The 24,852-nt window shown below is 44.7% G+C and overlaps 1 protein-coding gene across 2 annotated transcripts in view; it reads right to left on the reverse strand.

Moving 5' to 3' along the window:
- Positions 1-24,835, reverse strand: part of RAPGEF4 (Rap guanine nucleotide exchange factor 4) — a 401,293-nt gene extending 376,458 nt beyond the window's left edge. For both annotated transcript variants that reach the window (XM_004703736.3, XM_004703735.2), the window contains exon 1: positions 24,745-24,835. In XM_004703736.3, coding sequence (XP_004703793.1) covers positions 24,745-24,809 — 65 coding nt within the window. In that variant the 5' untranslated portion in view covers positions 24,810-24,835. The remainder of the gene's footprint in view (positions 1-24,744) is intronic.
- Between the last annotated feature and the right edge of the window lie 17 nt (positions 24,836-24,852).

The following is a 24,852-nucleotide window of genomic DNA, read 5'->3' on the forward strand; positions in this document are numbered from 1 at the left end:
GTGTGTGTGTGTGTGTGTGTGTGTCATTCCTAACAATCTACTGGCTGGCTGCAAGTTTGAGGCACAGCTTGTCTGAATTACAATGTAGATAAACAGACATCTGCAAACATTCAGCAATGGCCCAGATTTGCATACCTGGTCAGCAATCAACAGTCAAACACAAAGGCAAACTCACAAGCAACTCGTATTCAACACACAAAGCAACAACAGCAACAATAAACAGCCCTGCCTTTATCAACTCCAGGGCGGGTGGTTTGATTCTGTTTAACAAGAGCCCTGGTAGGGCAATCATTAAGCACTAGGCTGCTAACCAAAAGGTTGGCATTCCAAACCATCCTGTGGTCCCAAGGGGGAAAGACGACAATATGCTGTAAAGATTACAGCCTAGGAAACACTATGCGACCGTTCAACTCTGTCCCCCAGGATCCCTATGAATTGAAAACCAACTTGATGGCATCCATCAACAACCCTCTATTTTTTTTTAAAGATAATTTTATTAGGGGCTCTTAATCTCATACATCAATTGTATCAAGCATATTTGTACATATGTGGCCATCATTATTTTCTAAACATTTACTTTCTATTTGATCCCTTGGTATCCGCTCCTCTTTTGACTCTCCCTCCCCTCCCACCTTTGTGATCCCTTGATAAATTATGAATTATTATTTTCATATCTTACACAGACCGCTGTCTCCCTTGCCCCGTAGTTTCTTCCCCCCTCCTCTCTCCACCTTCCCTCTATCCTCCTGGTATCACTACTCTCATTTCTGTTCCTGAGGGGTTTATCTGACCTGGATTCCATGTGTCCTGAGCTCTTATCTGTACCTGTGCACATGCTCCGGCCTGGCCTGCAGTGAAAGGCAGGATTGGGGTCATGGTAGTGGGAGATGAGGAAGCCTCAAGGAACCAGAGGAATATTGTGTGTTTTATCGGTGGTTGACTCATCCTGCCTTGCGACTCTTGTGTGAGGGGATGTCCCATTGTCTACAGCTGGGTTTGGGATCTCTGCTCCTACTCCCCTTGTTCTCAATAATAAGTTGTTTGTCTGTTTGCTTTGGGTCTTCTGATGCCTGTTACTTGATCCCATCGACACCTCACAACCCTCTTGACAGGAAATTCAGGGGTGACTGGGGTGACTCAATCAGGAGTCTTAGGGACCAGCGGCGTCTGTGCATCTTATTTAACTGAATCATCCATCCCCAAACAGTGTTCTTTGGGTGTTTTGATTAGCACAGTAATGCAGAAACAATAAATAAAAGTAGAAATACCTAGTTTTGAATTCTGACAATTGTTTTGGCAGTGTAAATATTATCAGGAAACAATCTGGGATACTGCTATTTTAAAATGATGCATTGTTTATTTGACATTCACATGGAAGCGAGTGTTCTGCATTATTCTGGAAACACTTGAGAAGCCCAATCTCCCCCGATCATGCTGTTTCTGTTGACAGGAGGAGAGCTCAAGAGGAGCGTGGACCAAGCGTGCCGTTTAACTGGAAGAGTCTTGGGGGAAAGTTCTGCTTTCATTGGAATTTTCAAAAAGAAGTTGAATTTGTGTGAGAACCTGTAAGAGACTGCCAGGTTTCGATCCTGGACAATGTAGAGTTTTGGTGTTTGGGGTTTGTTTCTCATGAAAATCAGTGACCACCAGTATTTTATGCACAATGAAGGACTGGAATCTCTGATCCTTGGGAGTTAGCTGGAAATCCCTGGAGTCAGCACCGCAGTCCGGAAACAGTGAGCAGTTTTGCTGGCAGGGCCCGATGACGCTGCTGTCACCAGCACACACAGCTGGCCCTCTTCCGCCAGTGTTCAGCGTTCACGCCAAGCAGCGTGATTGCTTGATGACTCCACAGGGTGCTGGAGGCTTTTCCCCCCCATTTTTTAACTCTGGGCTGTAAATAGTCTACTGGGTCCCAGGAATTGCTGAAAATTGTGACAGATTATATTTGTATTTCCAAACACATGACTCTATTTCCTGCTTCAGTGTGTCCCTACAATGTAAACCAGCCAAAATTGAGATTTATGATAATTCCGTGATTTTTCTTCCTTGTGTGAACCTTCATTCTTTCCCATGAGGTTGAGCTGGCTGGCTTTTGTAACTCCCAAGATCTCACCTGTTAGAGACCTGGACCTGTCTGTGCCCATGCAGGCCACACGTCTTGTCCCTCTCAAAACGCACTGCCATCGAGTTGATTCCTGCCCATGACAACCCATAGGACAGAGTAGCACTGCCCCTGTGGGTTTCTGAGACTGTCACTCTTTATGGAAATAGAAATCCTCATCTTTCTCCCTTGGAGAAGCTGGTGGTTTCGAATTGCTGGCCTTGAAATGAGTAGCCCAATGCTTAACCACTCTGCCGCAGGGGCTCATCGTTAAAAAAGCACATGCACCTACACAGCAGGCCTCACTGTGGGCTGTGGCAATTTCGCTGGTGCCGCCAATTTCGCTTTCCACGATGACCTTGCATCTTGCCAGTCAAGTGAGGCTGGGAGTCTAGACTTAGCTAGGCAAGGGCCGGAGGGAGAGCGCAGCGGGCTCTGACTGGAGCAGGGCAGCTATTGCCTAGAAATGTCCTGTCTTGCTAGGCTGCCCCTTTGGCTAGACAGGGCAGGCTTTTCTGGAGCATGGTTTTTATCTGCTCCCACTAACATACCTGTGCTCCCAGGTCATCGCTCCCCTTCTTGCTTCGAGCCACCACGCTGAAAACGTGAGGCTAAAGAAAACCCAAGCAACTCCAGGTTGTGCTAGTCTTCAGGGAGCGAGCTCTGCCTTGTTCTCTCCACCTTGTACAATCTCTTGAGCATTGCCTCTCCTTGATCTTGTCCAAGATGGGACAGTGACAGCTGCCTTATTGAGTAGCCTGTTTGCTGACGTAGACCAGATCCCTACAGTCTCACACCTGCCCTGTGTGCCTGAAGCAAGAGTGCATCTGCCCAAACCTCATTTACAGAGCACAGCATCTCCTAAGCGATGTCTCCAGGGACCTGGCAACCCATGAGCCACATGTGGTTTCTTTGTTCACCCTGTGCCAACTCTGGCTTGATTGATCACATCCCTGAGTGTCGCCGCAGCCCACAGGCCGCAGCCGTGGGGATGTGCTTCCTTGCTGCTCAGTGTTTGCCACGGGGATGTTGACTCCCTGTTCTTTCCCCTCATCAGTTATGGAACATTAACGCCCTAGGTTTTCATCATCGCCCTCACGTTATCCTTCCTCTTGCTGACTGTGCCTCTCTACCTTGACTCCTCACCTCTCTTTACCTGAACAAAGAATGAGCCCTCCTCCACCTTGAGTGTGAGGTTGTTTGCTTTGTTTTCATATTGTCAGCTTCCTCACAGCAACATGTCAAGACCTGGCATAGAATCTGTAAGAAGCCCTCTGCTAACCAGGCTGAAGAAGGAAACATATTAACCACACCACTTGCAAGATACCAAAATTCAATCGCACACTCCGACTGAACCTCCTTCTTCTTCCTAATGGTTTTCATGCAACACTATCCACCTGAATATTTGAAAAACCCTCTGGCCAAGACACATTGCATATTTCCTTTGTTTTCCATCCTTGGTATGAGCAATTTCCTTTGTTGTTTTCTCCCATCTCCCTGAACTCTTCATGCTGAAGGATGGCGGGGATTGTTTGGTCCTCTTCTCTTTCCATCCTCACTCTCTGGATGTTCTAATCTCGTGGCTTCAAATATCATCTGTGGACGAATGATTCCCAGCTTTACGTCTCCAGCTCAGACTTCTCTTCCAAACTCCATAATCACACATCCAATAACCTAATTAATAAATCAATTACCTCCAATGGGATGCCTTGTAAACATCTCAAGCAAGCATGTCCAGAGTTGAACCTTGAGCTTCTTCCCTCTACCTCACAGCATGCCCTCTCTGCAGCCTTCCCCATCATCACTGCTTCAAATTGCCCAAGTCAAAAGATCTCCTTGACTTCTTTCTTATACATTTCCCACACTCAATCCCTAATCAAGTCTTATTGATTGTGCCTCTGAAATCTACCTTCTATTTCTCACTACCTCCACTGCTATCACTCTTATCCAAATCACCATTATCTTTCACCTGGATTATTGCAAGAGATCCCTAATAGTTCCCCCAGTTCCACCCTTAAACCCATCCGCACAGCATCTTCTCCACATAGCAATCATAGTGGGGTTCCTGAAATGTACGTCAGGCTGTATTATTCCTCTGCTCCAAAGGGGGCTCCCCATTTCACCCAGAGTAAAAGCCAAACCTTTCCAATAGTCCCTACAGGATCTGCCTGCATCCTCTCTCTGACCTTGTGTCCCTATGTGTCACTGGTTCATTTTTAACAGTAGTTATAGAGTTGGTTCTAAGTCCTGGCAACAACTTGAGTATCAAGAGTAGAAGAGTGTAGGGTTTTCAATGACTGCCTTTTCAGAAGCAATCACCAGCAATGTCTTCTGCAGTCTCTCTGTGTGGACGAGAACCTCCAATCTTTTTGCTAATAGTTGAGCTCAAAAACCATTTCCACCATCCAAGGACTCCTACTAGAATATACCAGGTATTCAGTGATGGTATATAGGTTTCCCATGAATCAGAACTGACTATATGGCAGTGAGCTTATTGTGACTTTCAATTATCAAATAGAAGTAAAAAGACATTCTGTATTTTTTAGAAAAAATCTATTACTCAGGGTTGACTAGAGAAACAAATCCAGAAACACACATGTGTATAAGAAAGAGCTTTATATAAAGAGGAATTGCATATTAAGAAACCATCCCAGTCTAGTCCAGATCAAGTCCGTAAGTCTGATATTAGCCCATATGTCCAATACCAGTCTGTAAATTCCTCTTTAGACTCATGCAACACATGCAATGACACCAAATGCAGGAAGATCACAGGCCAGTGGGTGGAAAGTCTTGTGGATCCAGTGGCAGTGGACGCATCTCATAGCTGGCAGGGGTCTCCGCATGGCTTCTCCAGCTCCACATAGCTCCATGTGTCTTGTCAGCAGGAAGACGAAGCAGAGTGTGTCCCACCTGCAGGGAGGAAGGCAGGAGTTCCCAGAATCCTCAGGAGAAGGCCATGCCCACACAGAGGCCTCATTGGCTATGACCTGATTGACAGGTTAGACGCCACCCCTACACTCAAGTTGACAGGAAATTATGTAACTGCCACACTATCCATCAATATGTCTATCAGAATTCTTAAAATATGCCGTCTGGAGACTTATTTGGGATAAACGTGTTTAAAATTAGCTTCTCTGTAATACTGGTTAACTACAATTTCATGTAAATATACTATTTGGCTTTCAGCTATACGTTTATTCTTGTGCATGTACAATTAATCTTGCCTTCTAAGGCAGAGGATATGTTGATCAATTTTTAGATTTCAACAAATTTCTCAGACCCTGGGTGCATTAGGCTGAGTTGTCTAGAGAAACAAATCACTGATGCTCACCTATGTATAAGAAAGGACTTTATATCAGGAAGTGATTTCAGATCACAAAGGCATGCCAGCCTGTCCATCTCAAGTCCATAAGTCCAATGCTAGCCAGGGGTCTCCTCAGACTCCCATGCTGCAGGTGGATGACACAGAAAGGTGAAGTAGGAAACAAGGAGATCACAGGCTGGTGGGTGCAGAGTCATGTGGATCCAAAGTTGGTGGAAACACAGCAGGAAGCTGACAGCTCTCAGGATTGGGTGGCCCACATGGGACCACCACTAGAGACAGAAACAGAGTCCCAGCAAGGATAAAAGAAGGGCAAGAAAGTAAGAAAGGAGGGGCTCCTAGTGTCTCATTAAATGGCCACATGGCCCAGGAGGCATCAGCAGGCTGGACTCCACAAGCGCACGTGGACATAAAATCTAACTGCCACACTGGATAGCATTATAGTTCTTACAGGTAATTGGGAAGCCCCGTAAAATATATCCCTAATTGGCCAAAATGCTTGGAAAATGCTGTGTCCTGGGTAAATGTATTATTAGGAGTGGGGCTAGGGATTTACATCTGGGCAATGCAACCTGAAGGGGTCACCAGCCAGAGAGCCTGACTGTGTGAGCTCCATCTTGATTTTCTTTGTGTGAAGGCCCTGATAGCTCCAGGAATCCTTTTCTTAAAATGCAAACATTTCTGTGAGGAATAACACATTCAGTTCTTTAACACATTAGCTCAAATTACTTTATCAAGGCTTAGGAAGTCGGGGACTGTAAGTTTCTGAAGAAATTAGACCTAGTCAGGGTGCAGTATAGCACCAATGAAACATGCAACTTTCCTCTAGTTCTCTAATGCTTTCTCCCCCTTCTCTACCCCCACTATCATGAACCCAATTCTACCTTACAAATCTGGCTAGACCAGAGCATGTACACTAGTACAGATCAGAGCTGGAAACACAGGGAATCCAGGACAGATAAACCCCTCAGGACCAATAATGAGAGTAGGGATACCAGGAGGGGAAGAGAGAGGTGGGGGAACTGATCACAGGATCTACATATAACCCCCTCCCTGGAGGACAGACAACAGAAAAGTGGGTGAAGGGATACATCAGATAGTGTAAGACATGAAAAAATAATAATTTATAAATTATCTGGGGTGAGGGAGGGAGAGGGAAAATGAGGAGCTGATAACAAGGGCTCAAGTAGAAAGAAAATGTTTGGAGAATGATGATGGCAACAAATGTACAGATATGCTTTACACAATGGATGGATGGATGGATTGTGATAAGAGTTGTATGAGCCCCCAATAAAATGATTTTTTTTTTAAAGAAAGAAATTAGAACCAAGACAAAAAAAATTTTTTAAAGAGAGAGAGAGAGAAGTAAGGGGCATTGTGGCTAGGCCTTGTCTCCACCTCCAGGTGTGAAGCCTAAGGTGTGTGTCCTAGATGTCACACTCAAAAGACGGCCTGAGCCAAAGGAAGAGGGTCAAAGGGCAAAGAAGACTAGAAACAATCAGCTGAGGAGATGACGTGATTTAAAATCACTCCCCATAGCACCCCTGGAAGCTCACCTAGTGTGTGTGTGGCGGGGGGGGGGGGGCACCTGGGGGAAGAAGCCTACTACCATCGAGTTGATTCTAACTCCCAATGACCCTTTAAAACAGAGTAGACCTGTCCCTTAGGGTTTCTGAGCCTGTGAATCTTTATGGGAGCAGATAGCCTCATCTTTCTCCCTAGGAGCGGCTGGTGAGTTTGAACCACCAAGCTCCTGAGTTAGCAGGACAATATTTCACTCACTCTGGCACCAGTTCAATGATAAGAGTAAACAGTGCCGCAGACTATCAGCAAGCCAAGGTACTTGAGCTACCAAAGGGGCAGGTTAAAAATGCTGTAATGGTCAATGGTTTGTGATATATTTAAACAAAAACAACTTACTACCAATTTTACTACAAAATCTTACTACTTCCTCCTATAATCAAAACAGAATGTTAGTGGCATAAGGATCAATTAAGGGAAGAGAAACGAAAGTATAAAAATAAACTTGTACATTTATGGTCCAATGAATTTCAACAACGGTGTCGAGTGGGGATAGAACAGAAACAACTGGATAGGCACACGCAGAAAACTGAAGTTGGACCTTACGTACACATGAACCAAAACCGGGTCAAAGGAGCCAAGTGTAAGAACTAAACCTATAAACCTCATAGACCAACACATACGGTAAACCTTTACGGCTTTGGACTGGGCGATCAACCTTACATATGACACTGAACGCATAGAGGCGACAGAGAAAAGCCGGCACACTGGACTTCATCCAAATCTTAAAATGTTTTATGCAAAAAAGTGATCAAGAGTGAAAAGACACCCCACGGAATGTCAGCAAATATTTGCAAATTCTATATCCAATAACAGTCTAGTATTTGGAGACTGTAAACAGTCCTCACAGCTTGAGAACAGCAAGACAAATAACCCACTTCGCAAACGAGGCTGGAGATATTAATAGACATGGTTCCAAAGAAGATAAACAAGTGACCAATAGTATATTTGTAAATGTTCTACATCATTAGTCATTAGGGAAATGCAAATCAAAACCACAATGCGATTCCATTTCACAATCACTAGGATTGCTTAAAAATAAGAGAGATTAATGGCAAATATTGGTGAAGATGTAAAGAAACTGAACCAACATGAGCGAACACGCATCAAACCCCAGCACTGGGTCTATCACTGCACTGGTTTAAAAATAGCAAGGAGTGCTAAAATTAATGTTATTGTTAATTATTATTAATATTAATAAGTATTAATAGTGTTAAAATATTATCATCACTACTAATAATATGCCAATAAAGTTGAAATGAGATCCTCATTTCTGAACAGATATAATTTGTTTAGCAACCAACTTCATTGTCCTCATGGCCATGAGTCAATTAGCAACACTGTCTGGCAACTGAACCAACCCATACAATGGGGTCCTCATAGCTATATGTATTTTTTCCTATTCCATCTTCTCTTTGAATTGTTTTATAATCCTCATCTTCATTTACATTCATTCTATATCTTTTGGGCTTCTTGGAAGTAATCGCTATGATTCTACAATGTTTCATGAGCTCTGCCCTTCATTGTCCTTCAGTGAGCCAATGGATGGGAAGGGAAACGCCATGTCAACATGTTGTTGTGTCACCCTCAGAAAGAAGGCCGTGTGTGTGCTCACTGTCAGCTCTCAACTGCAATCCAGCAGCAACGCTCACAAGCCAACCTCGCGTGACCTCAAGCTGTAGCCAAGGCACCTGCTTTAGCATCTAATCGTCAGGGGACTCATTGTTAACGTTTTTCTTCCCATGTTTTTCGTCCCCCTAACATTTCTTTCATTATTCCTTTTTTTTGTTCACTTTTAAATCCTTTCTAATCCCTTCACCATAAGCTTCATAAGATAAAATGCCATCAATGACATATTTTACAACAAGACTATAGAAATAAGAAGGAGTCGGCATATAAAATCAATTTTAGGCCTATGTCCTTTGTCCTGGTTCAGAGTAAGAGATCCGAACGCTACTCCACTAGCAGAGGAATCCATATGGGGCAGAATTTGGCTGCAAAATTCTTCACAACAGATAAAAATCAACAATAGGTGAATAAATACAAGAACATCAAGGCTTGTTCAACTAAACGGGAGAGGCTTTCTTCTCGAGAATTTTCCATTGCTGTAAAGATCATTTTACCCATTTTTCTCTTCTGTGATGATTCACTCTCCCTTTCACCTCATATGCTGAAACATTCCCTGATCGTGATAAATAATGCAAATTGCTCATTCCCCGAACGTGATAAATAATACAAATTGCTGTTCCTCTGCTGTTAGTTGGCTCTGACTCCAAGTGACCCCTGTGTATGACAGACTGAAGCAGAGCCCAGGCCTGTGCCATCCTCCCAACGGGTGCGGTGTTTGGGCTCACTGGGGTGGCCACGGTGCTCATCCACCTTGGTGAGAGTGCTCCTCTTTTTTGCTGACACTCTGCTTTATTGAACATGATGTCGTCCCCACCCCACACCCCGACCCCAGATAACACATCCAAATTAAACAAACCAAGTCAGTCCACGGCACATTTTGGCTGCACTTCTTCCAAGACAGATTAGTTTCTTTTTCGGGCAGAAAAGTCCATCATTTTCCAAAACTCTAATCCAAAGGCCTGCGTTCTCCAGTCTCCCAGCTCTCACACGCCTAGGAGCTCCCTGAAGAAACCAGGGCTTAGGTCAAGCACTCCTTAGTCCTCGAGGGGACAGCTTTGTCTGTACTGCTTTACCGGGGTCTCTTACACAAGATTTGACAAATGCAACAAGTCCTGTATTAAGTGTTTTAAATATATATGTTTTTAAGTTATTTTGATTTTGCAATTTGATTACTTTATGACTCTCATGCAGATCACTCAAAGCAATGCCAGGCTTAAGTAAAATCCATATTTTTAATTTCTGTAAGTGTCTCTGAAAATCTGTTCCATGTCTCATGTCTCCTACGAATATTTAGGGTAGGGCTTTTAACGATAGAGGGAGTAAGATGCTAATCATTTAAATACAAAGGATTTTTTTTTCTTAAATGATCTTTGACATCCTTAATCTGTTGCATGTTGGGATCTAAAATGAACCTCTAAAGTTGTGAAGATAAATAGCCCGTGAAGTGCTGAAAAAGCAGGAAGCAAAGCAATAGAGATACTGCAAAATCCAATTGGGGAAAAAGATAAGGGAGTGTACACAGATGATAGTACAGTTACAGCACAAGGAAATGAAAGAGCACAATGAAATTTTATTCTATTCCCAGGGAGCAGTTGGCAACTGGTTTGTACATGCTTTAGAGATGATCCTTACAGACGAAGCTGTATTGTTATACTGTCCTCTTGGTATTTTCTGTACCTACAGGCTCTAATGTCCATAGCAGACAGCATGAGTAAGGTTCCAAGGTCCCCCGTTTATACTCTGACGTGGTGGACAATTAAACAAATACTCCAGATCTAAAATGATTGGATTTAAAACCACTGGGGTAAATCAAACATAAGACCAGGTCATCAACCAGGAAGATCTAACTCCATACACTAGATCTTCAAATACCATCCGTGATATTCATCATGAGTCGGTTGTAAGCTTGATGCCCCAGGGCCAGAGACTTGCTGATCTCAAGTTGCCTTTAATGTCTGACATGAGCAAAATGTACAAACATGGTTCTGTATCATTTGATAAGTTCTAGAGGGGAATAAGAATGCAGGACACACATTATCCAATGGCGAGTGGTAGAACAATAGGCAAGTCAATGAACCGAATCTACAGATGAGAACTTCATGGGGTTCCTAGCTGCCCCATCCTCGTCCTCTAGCACATTTATCCAGAGACCTGGTTCAGGGAGCAATGACGGCAGGGACCACAGGCAAATCTACTACTGACCAAACCAAACTAGCCAAATAGGAAAACCAAAGGCACACCAGTATAACAGGAATTTTGCGACCACCACCAGCTAGCCAATAGTGAAAAACACATACAATATCTTAGGCTGTTGTTGCTGTTAGTTAACATTAAGTCGACTCTAGCTTACGGCCATCTGATGGATAACAAAAGTAAACGTTCCCTGGTCCCGTGCCATCTTCACAGTGATGGGGCTCTTCAAGTCCACTGTTACAGCTACTGTACAGTAGCAGCTTATGATCTAGGGAGCTCATCGCCCAGTATGATATGGGACAATGTCCTCTAGTGAGCCATTGGGTTTTTATTGCCTGATTTTCAGAAATAGAGCACTAGACCTTTCTTCCTACCCTGTCTTAGTCCTGAAGCTCTGCAGGACCCTGCCTACCCTGGGTGACCCCACAGATACTTAAAATACTACTGGGGACGCTGGCAACATCACAGTACCATACAAGCCACCACAGTACAATACATGAATAGGCAAATGCCATTTATCTCTATAACCTCTCTTAGTGAGGCTATTTCTCCCAATTAATGTAGTATTCCTCACTTCTGGAAGAGTAGAGGGCTGGGGGCTTCATTTTTTCCTCAAGAATTATTTAAAAGAAACACTAAAGTGAAGATCATCTTTAATGTCTCTAAATAATAACATTGAAAGTATAAATTCAATTTTCCAGAGACCCCATTTATCCATTTCACCATTTTAATAAAATTGTCTTAGTCTTTTACATGAACAAGGCGCCCAAGTGGTGTAGTGGTTATGCGTTGGGCTGCCAACTGCAAAGTCAGCAGTTCAAATACACAGGCACTTGGTGGGAGAAAGATGACCTTTTCTGCTCCCGTAAAGATCCACAGTCTCAGAAACACCAAGAAGCAGTTCTGCTCTGTACTATAGGATCTCTATGGCTCAGGTCTGACCTGACGGCAGGGGGTATTACATTAGCAAACAACTCGTTTACTGTAGGTATGTTCTTGATTGCTGAAAATGAGGGAGACTTTAAGCATTTGCGAATGAAGATCAAGGATTGCAGCCTTCAGCATGGATTACCACTCAATATAAAGAAAACCAAAATCCTCACAACTGGACCAATAGGGAACATCATGATAAATGGAAAAAAGATTGAAGTTGTCATCTTGCGTGGATCCACAATCAATGCTCATGGAAGCAGCAGTCGAGAAATCAAATGATACACTGCACTGGGTAAATCTGCTGCACAAGATCTCTTTAAAGTGTTGAAAAGCAAGACTGTTACTCCCAGGACTAAGGTACACCAGATCCAAGCCAGGGTATTTTCCATTGCCTCCTGTGCATGGGAAGGCTGGGCACTGAGGGAGGGAGACCAGAGAAAAAACAACGATGCATTTGAACTATGGCGCTGGTGAAGAACACTGAAAGAACCATGGACTGCCAAACGAATGAACAGATAGGTCTTGAAGGAAAAGAACAGCAGTTTGAACCCACCAGCTGCCCCACAGGACAAAGATGAGGCTGTCTACTCCTGTAAAGATTAAGTCTCAGAAACTCAAAGGGACAGTTCTACTCTGTCCTAAGGATCGCCATTAGTTGGAATTGACTTGGTGGCAGTGAGTGAGTTAATTTACCATACTTATTTGACCTGTCTTCTCATTGCAAGCACCGGCCTAATTCCAGTCCTCTCCTATACCTCAGTCACCTAAGCAGTGTAGCCTGAACTGCTGTAAGTGCTGGTAATTGCTCTTAAGTAGATTTGGCTCACGCTGGCCTTATGTCTTGGGGAACGGAGAGGAAACACCTCAGGCCTGCGCCGTCTTCAGAAGTGTTAGCATCAGGCATGGATTGCACTCATTTAAATTCCTACTAGGTGGTCTCTCAGTTCATTCCAGGCTTTTGGTCAGATGTTACTTCTAGAGAAAGGCTTCCCTGGTCATGAGCTCTAACATAGCACCATGCCTCTGTCCCTTCCCCTTTTCCTGCTTTATCTTCCTTCTTTCGGCTCTCCGACACTGTCATTTATACTCGTGGTATCTATACCCGCTCTTTTCTCAAACCCATCAAGCCGTTAGCTTCTTTCCTTTGGTTTCCTACCATTTATTACCTACGAAATGGTCCTGTTTTGTTCACCCCTGTGTTCCTTTCCACCTGGAACAGTATCCACCACATAGCAGGTACTCAATAACAGTTTCTTGAAGACTGACGACATGAATGAATGGTCTGCCCAACTAGTATTTAAATTTATAAAGCTCGAGACCTTGCCAGTTTTGCTCACTAATGAGACCTCAGCAAGAGTGCCTGACACACGATCAGCAGAGAGGACAAGCTCTGGGAGAGTGAATGAATGAAGGTGCAAAGGGTATTGGGGGAGATCAGATCCTTTCCTTGGACCCATCTGGACTGTGAGAGGGGGGGAAGCATGAGAGAGGGAAAAGGAAGGATGCAAAGGAGTGACAAGAGTGGCAAGTGGCACTGAAGACATAACTTTCTTCTATCTCAAATTTGTTTAAACATCAGTGGATTTTATTGTAAACTTTGCCTGACACCAACTCCCACTGTTTGTGTAAGTAGTGTCCAGGTGCATAAGGGCTTGATCTGTGCAAGTCATAATCCATGTATTGTGATTTCTAGTTAGCCTACACTTGTCTAATCTCCATTTCTCAACTCTGTTTTAAATGCCTTACCATAGGCTGAATCAGTGATCCTATAAACAGAAGGACCTTATGCTCCAGGGAGAGGATCGATACAATTCTCACCATAAAATAACAAAGACGTTTCTAAGGTGAGCTGGAAGGTAGAAGGCAGAAGGTGAGCTGGAAGGTAGAAGAGATTTAGGAATGGATGTGTGGCTTGAACTTAATCCTAGCTCCAATCTGAGAACAACTTGTTCTTACAACATGGCCCTATTTGATATGAGCCCCCACAAAGGAAACATGGAAGATATGTGTGCTATAGCACAGTGTGGTAAAGAACTTGGATGGTACCTGGCTAAAAGAAAAAACAGAGACTCGAGTCTTAAAGGCTTGTTTTAAAACAAGCAACCGGGAACGGATTACAAGAATTTACGTATAGCCTCCTCCCTGGGGGATGGACAGCAAAGAAGAGGGCGGGGGAGACTTCAGACAGTGTAACATATGACAAAATAATAACAATTTATGAATTATGAAGGGTTCATGAGGGAGCGGGGAGTGGGGAGGGAGAAAAATGAGGAGCCGATATTAAGGGCTCAAGTGGAAGGCAAATGTTTTGAAGATGATGGCAATAAATGTACATATGTGCTTGACACAATGGCTGTATGTATGGATTGTGATAAGAATTGTACGAGCCCCCAATAAAATGATTTAAATTTTAAAAAAATAGAAAAGCCAAAAATAAAACCAAGCAACCATGTAAGTGAGATGTCAACTAAACCCACATGAAAGAAGCATAGCAACAGCTGTGATCCAAGGAGCGGAAAAGATAGCATTGAAATCTGAAGGAGGGAATTGTATCAGAGCTTAAATTGTGAAATTCTGGTTTGCAGAAGGCTATCAATGGCAGCGGGAGCCCAAAACACATCTGTAGGACCTATACAGGGAGTCAATCTCAGGTGATTCCCCTCTAACCATTAGACAGAGAGTATTGGAGACTATTATAGGAGATTAAAATGATAACTCTGACTTGACTGGTTAAAACCTTGTCATTGAATCTCCCTTTGGATATACTTTGAACTTAAGCTGTTTTTACTGGGATTTTGTTTTGTTTTCCAGATTGCAACTCATCTCTGCGGTATTTTGTTACTGTTGGCAGTGCTCTTGCCTCCGTTAGGTATCTTTCTCTATGTTTTCCATATATGAAGCCCAGGTTGGGTGAATCTCTGGAGACAACACCTGAAATAAGGGCTCCTGGTGGTCAGCAGGGGAGGGAGGGGTACTGGGGAGCCAATATCAAGGAGTTCAAGGAAGAAGAAAATGCTTTGAAAAATAATTGTGTTAGTGATTGTACTACACTGCTTGATATGACTGAACTATTGAATGGTATGATATCTGGATTATGTCCTAATAAAATGATTTGAAAAAAATAAAAGGATCTCTAGTGAGGAGCTGTGGTGGCATTGTGGACTGGGTTGTGATCAGAAAGGTCAGCAGTTGGAAACTGCCTGCAGCTCCGAGGGAGAGAGACTTGGCTTTTTATTCCTGTAAAGTTACAGCTTGGAAACTCATGGGGCAATTCTATGCTGTTCTATATGGTCTCACTGAGTAAGCATAGATGAGTTTGGTTTTGGAGTGGTATAGTAGGTTACATGTTGGGCTGCCAACTACAAGGTCAGTAGTTTGAAACCACCAGCCACTCCAAGGGAGAAAAATGAGGTTTGTCTATTCTTGTGGAACCCTGGTGATGCAGTAGTTATGCGCTGGGCTGCAATCCAACTTGATAGGCAGTTCGAAACCATCAGCTCCGAGGGGCAAAAACTGAAAATGGGTACAGTCTCAGAAACCACAGGGTCCCTAGGAGTCAGTAGTGACTCAATGGTAGTGAGTTTGGTTGTTTTTTTTTGTTTCGGGTGTTGTTGTTTTGGGGGGGGCGGGGTTTCTGCTCCTATAGAGATTTACAGTCTCTGAAACCCAAAGGGACAGTTCTACGCCGTCCCATAGTCACTGTGAGTCAGAACTGAGTTGACAGCAGGGAGTTTCAAGATTGTTTAAAGAATAGTAAGAAAATGCCTAAGGTTCAAGAACCTAATTTTTCCTATAACATGTTCAACAAATGCTACAGAAATGACTAAAAAAGTATGATTGTCAGAATCCAACTACCAGGCACGATGTGAATACATTCATATGGGGTTTAAATAGAATTGAAACTTCACACATAGTATTGAGAACTAAGAAAGTGGCAAACGGTGTCTGTCTGCTTCCCAACCAGGGTCTTCTTGTCCTTTGTTTTCAGAATCTCCATTTATTAAGCCTTTTCTAAGGGCTTTAAAAAATATTTTCCCACTTAATTAAAAAAGAAGAGGTTTCTCCATCATCAATTAATTTGTAGATAACAATCCTGTATAGTAGTAAATTATACTTCTCTGTGCTTACATTTTCAATCAATTTTATTCCATCAAAGGGTTTCCAGAAATTTATATTACTCAAAGCTAAACATTTAAAGATTGCTTCCATATCATTAAAGGAGCCCTGGTAGTTAAGAGTTGGGCTGCTAACTGTGAGGTCAGCAGTTCAAACCCCCAGCCACTCCACAGGAGAAAGATGAGGACGCCTGCCCCTAAAGACTTCCAGTCTCAGAAGTCCTAAGGAGCAGTTCTACTCCATCCTAGAGTGTCCCTATGAGTGGGAAATCACGCTAGGGAGGTGGGCTGGCGAGGGCATGTTCACTGCCATGAGCAGAGGGCACAGGCTCCTTGGGTTCTGCTGCCACCATTAGAGGAGGCATGCTCTGTTGGGTACACAGTCTGTGGGGTCTTGACCACCATTTGGCTCCGTGTTGGAATGGGCCCAGCCTTGCTCCTGGGGGCCACCACTAAGGCACGCCTCCTTGTCTGCCTGTCGCCTCATGGCTAGGGGTGCAGGTGACAGAATATGAATCCAGGTTGGACTGACCCTAAGACAAAGCTAGTTTGAACATACCCTTTTCAGATTAAAACCAGGGATGAAGAGTTCCAAATGATAAGACCCGAGGCGGCTGAGGCAGCAACCCACAAAGACCCAGAGAAGAATGGGCGACTGGTTGGGTAGGAAAAGGGAGGGATCACAGATAACTTCCAAGGTTTGAGAATTGGAAGTGGTGCTATTGAAACAGGAAAATAAGGAGGAAAAGATCACGGGGAGGGGGTTGAGAAACATGAATTCTAGACAAGTATTAATCAGGGATTGTTTTGAATGCAGATGAGAGGCTGAAAATAATGATTGATACAAAGAATGTTTTAGGTTTGGTTTTTTCCTCCTTCTTCACAAACTGACAATCTGAAGGTAGGGGAGTACTGATGTCAGTCCAGCAGTTCTGGAGTCTCTGCGTACCGCCTGACCTCTCTCATTCTGGAGCTACAAGCTAGTTTGGGCCTCAGGTTCATTCCAGACCAGCAGAGAGAAAAGGCTGCACAAAGCTGTGTCTTTCACGAAGAAAGCAAAACCTGTCCTAGATGACACCAGCAGGCTTTTGCTGTCTCCGTAGCCAGACCTGTGTCTCGTGGCCACCTAGACACAAGGGAGGCTGGGAAGATAAGTATTTTGTTTCTCCAACTAAGATAGCAGAGGAATTTGATGGAAAACCATGTCTTCCACAAAATATTACTGGGATATTTTGTGAGAACATCCCAACAGAGTGATAAAAATATGCCAGTACAGAAGGCAAACCAAGGACACAGCAGAGAGGCTAAGTAATCCAGGTAGCGAAAGCCAAGCAAGGGGACAGGCGCTCCCTGAAAGAGCATGCATGAAGAGAAGAGAGGGGCGATGGCATCTTCTTCTTTTCATGCAAGAAAACCAAGTGGATGCCCAGAGATACAGCTGAGTCAGCACGACCCTGAAGCTTGTTCCACTTCCACTCCAGCCAGTCATACCGATTTCTTTCAGATGTTGGTTCTCTCGATCTTCCTCCCCATCCAGTTATTCCCATCCTCTGTCTCCTCCTCAAAGTCCCAGCATTCACACGCCCTCTCCCTTCCCTTCATCTGTGCATTGAAGCTCCTGGGGAAGGAGGAAAGGAATGTGTCTTCCACTGCTGCTGCTTAGATAGATTAAAAACAGAAAAAAATCTTGGAAGAAAGGCTTAGCAATACTTTTGACGACTACTGAAAATTCAGCTGTTGAAAGCCCTACGGATCACAGTTCTCCCTTGACATGCATGGGGTCACCCTGAGTCTGCGTCAACTCAATGGCAAATGGTTAACTGGTTTAAAAAAAAGAACTGCCTTCTGATGGAGAGGTGGTCTTAGAGAATAAGAAGTTATTTTTCAGAAAGGCTATAAAATCTTATACATTCATGGGAAACTAGAAGTAAAAGGAATTTTCCAATCTTATCCTCATGGGAGGAACCTGAAGTCTGTTTGGGGCAATCCAAACCCAGACACGGAGGCTGAATTTACCTGGCGGAGCATCACTTGACCTCTGAAGTCTTTTTGTGTGCTCCTAAGTCTGGTGGCAGAGTGGCACTGTTTTCCTTGTAAAACGTTCTTAACATTTTGAAGTTCTATGCTGAAATACAAACAAGTGAGCTCATACTAGGTCTGGGATTTACTTCATAGTAACCCTGGGGTGGCAGGACCTGAATGGGGATATAAAAAAAAACAGATTGGGGATGAGTAGAGGATTCTTGGAGCCAGGAAGGCATAAGGGAAGTATTGCTACACTGCTCTCTCTTTGGATATTTTGAATTTTTTCTATCATGCATTGTTTTTAATAATAATAATACATTGGAATAGAGTTGTGCAAATTCATCCTTTTTGTTTGTTTGTTTTTGTGAGCATTCACCTAGGATATTTGGAACAAGGATGCAGAAGGCGCAGCAGAGGTATATGCTGAGGGTATCTTTCCATGTTCTCTCTAAGGCAAAGGGAATCAGCAAGGACTAGACTGCAGGTAGCAGAGGCCACTGCCCTCAGAGGACGGGAGTGTATCTGACCATCTCACCCCTGGCCATTAGCCATCAGTGCCGTCATGGCACTGAGTCCTGGCACTGAGTGGCAGCTGGAGGGAAAACGAATAAAATATAGGAACTAATGTAAGTGATGGGGAAGGAGAAGTAAGTAGACAAAAACAATGGGTTCTGACTTGTGTTATGGCCACATTGAACAAAGCATGCTAGTGGAGCCAATGTGCTGGTCATCTAATTGGAAGAGGTGACAGCCAAGCTGCTGCCAATGGTTCCCAAAGTCTCCTTCTAACTAATTCAATTCCTGGACTCTGTCCTCTAGGAAAAAAAAAATTGCACTGGCCAGAAAATGTAAATGTCTTGCCCTCCTGGCAGCTCTGCTTCTGACTCCAAATACATAAATGGACTTCTGCTAACAATTGGATTTCCCATACAGCTAGTCTAGAGGAGAGGCTACATTGGAAGAAGATGCACATGTGCACTTTAATGATGTTATAGAGATGATTGCTAAAGGAATATAGTAGTGTCACTCTAGTAGTTACAGTCCCTGATAGTTTGGTCCCCACCTGTCCGTCACTGGCCAAAACCCATGACATTCAGTGAGTTCCAATTCATAGCGACACTACAGGACAGAGTTAAATTGTTCTCCAGGGTTTCCAAGATTGTTAATCTTGATGGGAGCACAAAGTGTCATCTTTTCCCCCATGGAATAATGGCTGGTGGGTGCCAACTCCTGACCCCGCAGTTAGCAGCCCAATAGCTAAATCGCTACACCACCAATGGACGTTTTGCTGTGCTGAGAAATCAGGCTAGTCCTGAACCCCGGACGCTTCCCCAAGATGATGTCATCCCTTAGGATCTGCCCCCGTAGGATCTGCCCCCGCTGTGCCTTGTCTCGGCGTGCGTCTTTGATGGTCGACATCCCTCAAGGGGAGGACGGTGGCTGGTGCTGCTTTGATATCTGCATCATTCTCTCTCACTGCGTGTGCTACAGAGCATTCTGGCTTTTAACAAATTTGTTACTTGGTTCCTTTCACTCTCATTCAACCACACAAAAACAGCTACGTCGACATCTATTAGAGGGAAGTCAGATGCAAAGGAACCAAGTGGTGTTTCTTGAAGAAATGAGACATTAATATTTAAAAACTTCCTTAGGTGCTTTGGAAAGACAACATTTTCTACATGGAGACTGTGCTAACTTCATCTTCTCCCTTGGCCTGTGGTCTCCCAGGGTCCTCAACTAAGCCTCTCATCTAAGGACACCCTTCCTAGCTATATTTCTAACTGGAGAACAAGAAGCCAGATGCTGTAGACTCCTTCCTGGATGAAGCCATGTTCTTCCTCTGCAAGGATGCTCGCTTAGCTAGGTTCTCTCGGCACGCAAAGACTGCTGTCCGAGAAGCTGTCAGGGGCCGTTTGCGGCTACAGTGAGTGAACAAGGGACACATAGGCCAGAGGACAACATTCTTTTTTCCTGTAAAGGTTCAAAACGTAGATAGTTTAGGGGTTGTGGGTCATACAATTTCTTGCAGCCACTCAACTCTCCCACTGCCGCACCCGAAGCACCGCTAGACAATACGTAAACAAATGAGTGGGGCTGTCAGCCAATAAAACTTTATAGACATCTAAATTTGACTTTCATGGCTTGCAAAATATTATTTCAACTTCTTTCCAACCACTGAGAAATGTTAAAAACGGCTGGCAGCTCATGAGGCATGCAAGCCCAGGTGGCACCCCGGGTTTGGCCCGCAGGCCGGTCTATCAACTCCTGCTCCATAAAATACCATCTGTGACTATAGGTGACACCTCCTTAGCCCTGCCTTACTATCTGTGCGAGCTAAATTCCCAGGTGACTCCCTTAAAGCCCTACTGGAAAAAAATCTTCCCACCAAGCAGATGTCCTCTTCCCTCCTGATGCAGGCTCGGCGCGACCCCCCCAGGCAGAGCAGAACTACTCCGAAGGGCTCCATGACCGAATCTCCACAGCTCCCGAGGAGCTCTCCTCGGGAACGAGGAGAGGCTGGTGGATTTGAACCAACAACTTTGTAGTTAGCAGCCCAACGCCTTACCTGCTGTGCCACCTAGCTCCTTAAACAATGGACGGGATACTTTAAAAAGGTGACATTTAACTAGCTGAAATGATAATAGTAATAACAGTGGCCTCTCTCTAATGCATTCTTTTTCTCAGCTCGGATCGAGAAAAACCATGGCATCAATGAGATTGTGGTCACCTTGTTTTGCTTGAACAGCTGATACTTTTTCAACGTGTGAGTGTCCCCTGAAAGGTTCAACGTCATTCTAATCTTGAGATTCAAATGTGTAGAATCAGGAGCCTTGGTGGCACAGTGAGCTACAAACTGAGCTGCTAACCACAAGGGCAGCAGTTCGAAGCCACCAGCTATTCCGCACAGAAGACAGATGAGGCTGTCTGCTCCTGTAAGATGTAAAGTCTCAGAAGCCCAAAGAGGCGGTTCTATCCTGTCCTATAGGGTCACTAGGAGTCAGAATCAACTTGATGGCAACAGGTGGGTATAGATTCTACTCTCCTAGATCCCACCTTAATCCCGGAGCAAACTACCTGATACATCAAACCCTTTGGATAGTGTTTCCTTCATCTAATCTACATGTTGTTCAAAACCACCCCACTCCTTCACACACAGATGTGTGCAGCACTGCCCTGTCCACAGTAAGTGTTTGTGAGGCATGCCTAATGCCTACAGCTAAAACCTCCCTTTCCTCACATTGAAGACGCCTTTATTTTTGCAGACGTTCCACTTTCACTCACCTTTTTCTTTCCAACGAGATACCCAGGCACGCAAATGGTTTGTGCTCCTCAGCTAGCCATAAGGAAGGTGGCACAAACCCACTCCACAGCACTGCAGAAGAAAGGTCTGGCTATCCCCTCGTAAAGACTCCAGCCAAGAACTCAGCAATGCTCTTTAGCACATGAGGTTGCCATGAATTGGAATCCACTTGATGGCAACAGGTTTGGATTGTTGTTTGCTTGCTTGCTTTTCCAGTACCTTGGTTCCTCTCTCTAGTGCCCACAACAGTTGTCATTTGAAAAAGGGATCCAATGACACATTACTTTGGGTAAATCTGGTGCATGCGACCTCTTTATGGGGCTGAAAAGCAAGGATGCTACTTTAAGGACTAAGGTGCCTCTGACCCAAGCCATGGAATTTCCTATGGCCTCACCTGCATGTGAGAATTGAACACTGCATAAAGAAGACCAAGAAGATCGACACATTTGAATTATGGTGCTAGCAAAGAACACTGAAGGACAAACATCTATCTTGGAAGAAGTACAGCCCGAATGCGCCTTAGAAGCAAGGATGGTGAGACTTTGTCTCACATCCTTTGAACGTGTCATCAGGAGAGATCAATCCCTGAAGAAGGATATCATGCTTGGTGAAGTAGAGGGTTAGCGTAAAAGAGGAAGCCCCCGACAAGATGGATGGACACAGTGGCTGCGGTATGAGTGCAAACATCAGAGCAATTGTGAGGAGGTTCAGAAGGGGGCTGTTTCATTCTGTCATAAGCAGGGTCACCATGAGTCCAAAGTGAACACACCTGACAACAGCATGGCACCCCACAACCACCACAACATATAATGACCAAGTTACTAAGCTGTACAAAAGGTCCCAGCAGCAAAGCCCCAAAGAGTTATAGTTCATTGGACTATTGCCTCGTTTTTCGCACACGCTTCCACGTTTCTATGCTAAAGAGTTTGATAAAAATCAGCCTTATCTTTCTGTATTCTAGCCCTGATTGCCTAAGGAATTTGTGGTGAGTCAGAAATGAGTATGTTTGTGTACTGCACCTTGCGTTTGGGCTCATGTTGCTCCCTCTGTCCAGCATGACCTCCACCATCTTCCAGGGTGAAATGTGCCCCCTCTTCCCAGGCCTAGGCAGAAGCCTGTGGGAAGTGGCTGGGAGGAGCTGCTGCCTGCCGCCTTTGTGTTCCCAGAGCACTTTATACATCTCCATTAAAGCGCTTATCACATTGCATTGTGGCTTGTTTATGTAGCTGTCTCACCCTGTGCCCTCCATCCCATAAGTCAATAAGCATCTCAAGTTTACAATCACTTCTTCCTCCGCAGTGTTCAGAGTTGCCCCAGACTGTAGTTCTCAGACACATGGAGGACAGTGTGGGCACTAAGGAGTGGCTTGTAAGTGACCTTCCTCAAACACTTCCGTAGCACCTTCAACCTGCCTCAAAAACTAAACACGCTCAGCAAAGATGCAACCTCAAAACAAGCCCCCCAGGGTCCTCTCACAACAAGACAGACATTCCTAAACTGCTCTTCCTAGGAATTCTGGCAGCGACACTAGGGAGAGGCAGGCTTCTCTTTATACCACAAAATGAAAGACTTACAAGGCAGCTCAGTTTTCAAAGTACCTTTGCCCTGTCTTCTTTCATTCATTTCTATTTTAATCCACACATCTCTGAGAGCTAAAGCAGAGAGTCCTAGCTCCAATGTTCAAACACTCAAGGAAATGACAATGGCAGGGCCAAGATCAGAACTGGTGACAGCTCTGGGCCTACCACCTTCAGCTGTTGATCTAACCATCTCCTGACTTCCACTCATGCTAAGCACTATATTTATGGAGGGGTCTCCCTCTCCACCCTCCCCCTGGTAGGTCTCTTTTCCCCAAAATGAATGGTAGCATTAGATTATAGCATCATGCTCTAAAAATCTATTTCAAACACAGCCATTAGGGCAATACACATTATATGTGACCGAGTCAAATACACGGCCCTTGAGTTCGTATCGCTGTATGATTTGGTCACAAGTACTGATTGACGAAAGGGCTTCCAGTGCACATGGGCTGTTCAAAAATGGCACGCCAGGCATTTCTGCAAATAGAAATATGTCATCTGTGAGCTAAAAACTTCTCTCAGGAAAAAGCATGACTATTTATAGTTTCAGTGCAAGGGCTTGCTTTTTCTATTTTTTTACAATTCATCTTTCTGACACTATTAAATTCAGATTACCTATCACATTAGCAGACTCTTTCCTTAAATATACTTTAGCTCTTCGTGCATAATTCTATATGATTTAACCAGCACTTCAATTCTCAGATTGTTTACTACATGCCACGTCTCTAAAGTCAATACATATCTTTTTGACATAAATAGGGCACTACCTGCCCCCTCCAAAAAAAATTCTTGCTACTGTGTGATAATGAAAGTCAATATTATTTCTCAGATATATTAAGTTATTCAAGTGAGCCACATTTTGCTTTTCTCCAATTATTTAAATTTTTTTCAACAAAGGCCTATAATCGTAGAGTATGTGGATCATGTCACATTTAAGATTTTCAAGTTGTATCTGGTTACGAATCTGCTAATTGCAGAAATTTTCAATATGGCAGAGCGCAAAATATTTCACACAAGTGCAAATAGAGAAGCCAGGCAGCTAGCTGCAGGTTCGTGAATCACTGCCCAACTCAGAAATCCTGAGGCAGTTCGTTCTGTGAGGCTTCCTGCTCAGTTCTTGAAAGTTTGCAGGCATCACCTTTTAATCAGAGTAATAAACTCTAATTGCTAACACATTGTGTAATGTTTACTGCGAAACCTACAATCTGGACAAACAGAATATTATGCTGTCAGAACCGCAAAAGCAACTGCAGTCTGCTGTGAACACACAGCATCCCCCTGACAGGGCTGTTTGGAGTTTGAATGTTTTATGGTTTTAATTGTTTTCGAGTAAGAGCCCCCCTCCCACGCGCCCCACGAGAGGAAGGTATTAAGACGGCACAGCCTCCCGCGTGACCTTCCAAGCACAGACCTTCAGCGAGTGGCTGCGGGGGCAGCACTGTGATTTTCAGTGAGGGAACTTGACAAGTCTACCGAGTCCCTCACACTCTGCTTTCAGGAACAACCTGGGGGGTGGGGGGGGATGGTTACGCTGCACCTGCCTCCTCCCTTGTCCCCACCTCCAAACTTAGATGGCATCTACCCCTAATGATCTGACGAGCCGGAGGACGTGATGCCCGTCCTTCGGTCCAGTGGTACCAAGCGGAAATAAACCCCCATCCAGGACGCGTGGAGGCTGCAGTCCCGGGGAGGCGGGGGGCGAGGAGAAAGGGCAGGAGGGGTGGGGGGCGGATTGCAGGGGACGGTGCCGCCCCCGCCCCCCACCTGGTCTCCACCTGGAGTAAGCATCTCCCGCAGGTAGCGCCCCAGGAGAGCCTGCGGTCGGTGTCCCCGGCACCCCCTCCCCCGCTGCGGGGACCCCGGCCGGCTCTTCAGCGCGCCGCGCTCGCGGCACGGGGCTGCGGCATCGGGCGGGGGCAGCGCGGCAGAGACGGGTGCCCGGCCGGGGCCCTGCCCGCTACCTTTTATCCAGGCAGGCGATCCACTCGGCCGAGGAGGAGGAATGGGTGGCGTGCGCAGCGACCATGGTGGGCAGCGGCGCGCGGTGTCCCCGGCGGCGGCGACCTCCC

The sequence above is a fragment of the Echinops telfairi genome, unplaced genomic scaffold, assembly GCF_000313985.2.
Source record: "Echinops telfairi isolate 266 unplaced genomic scaffold, ASM31398v2 ScPeMD7_4;HRSCAF=17, whole genome shotgun sequence".
In the NCBI taxonomy this organism is placed as follows: domain Eukaryota; kingdom Metazoa; phylum Chordata; class Mammalia; order Afrosoricida; family Tenrecidae; genus Echinops; species Echinops telfairi.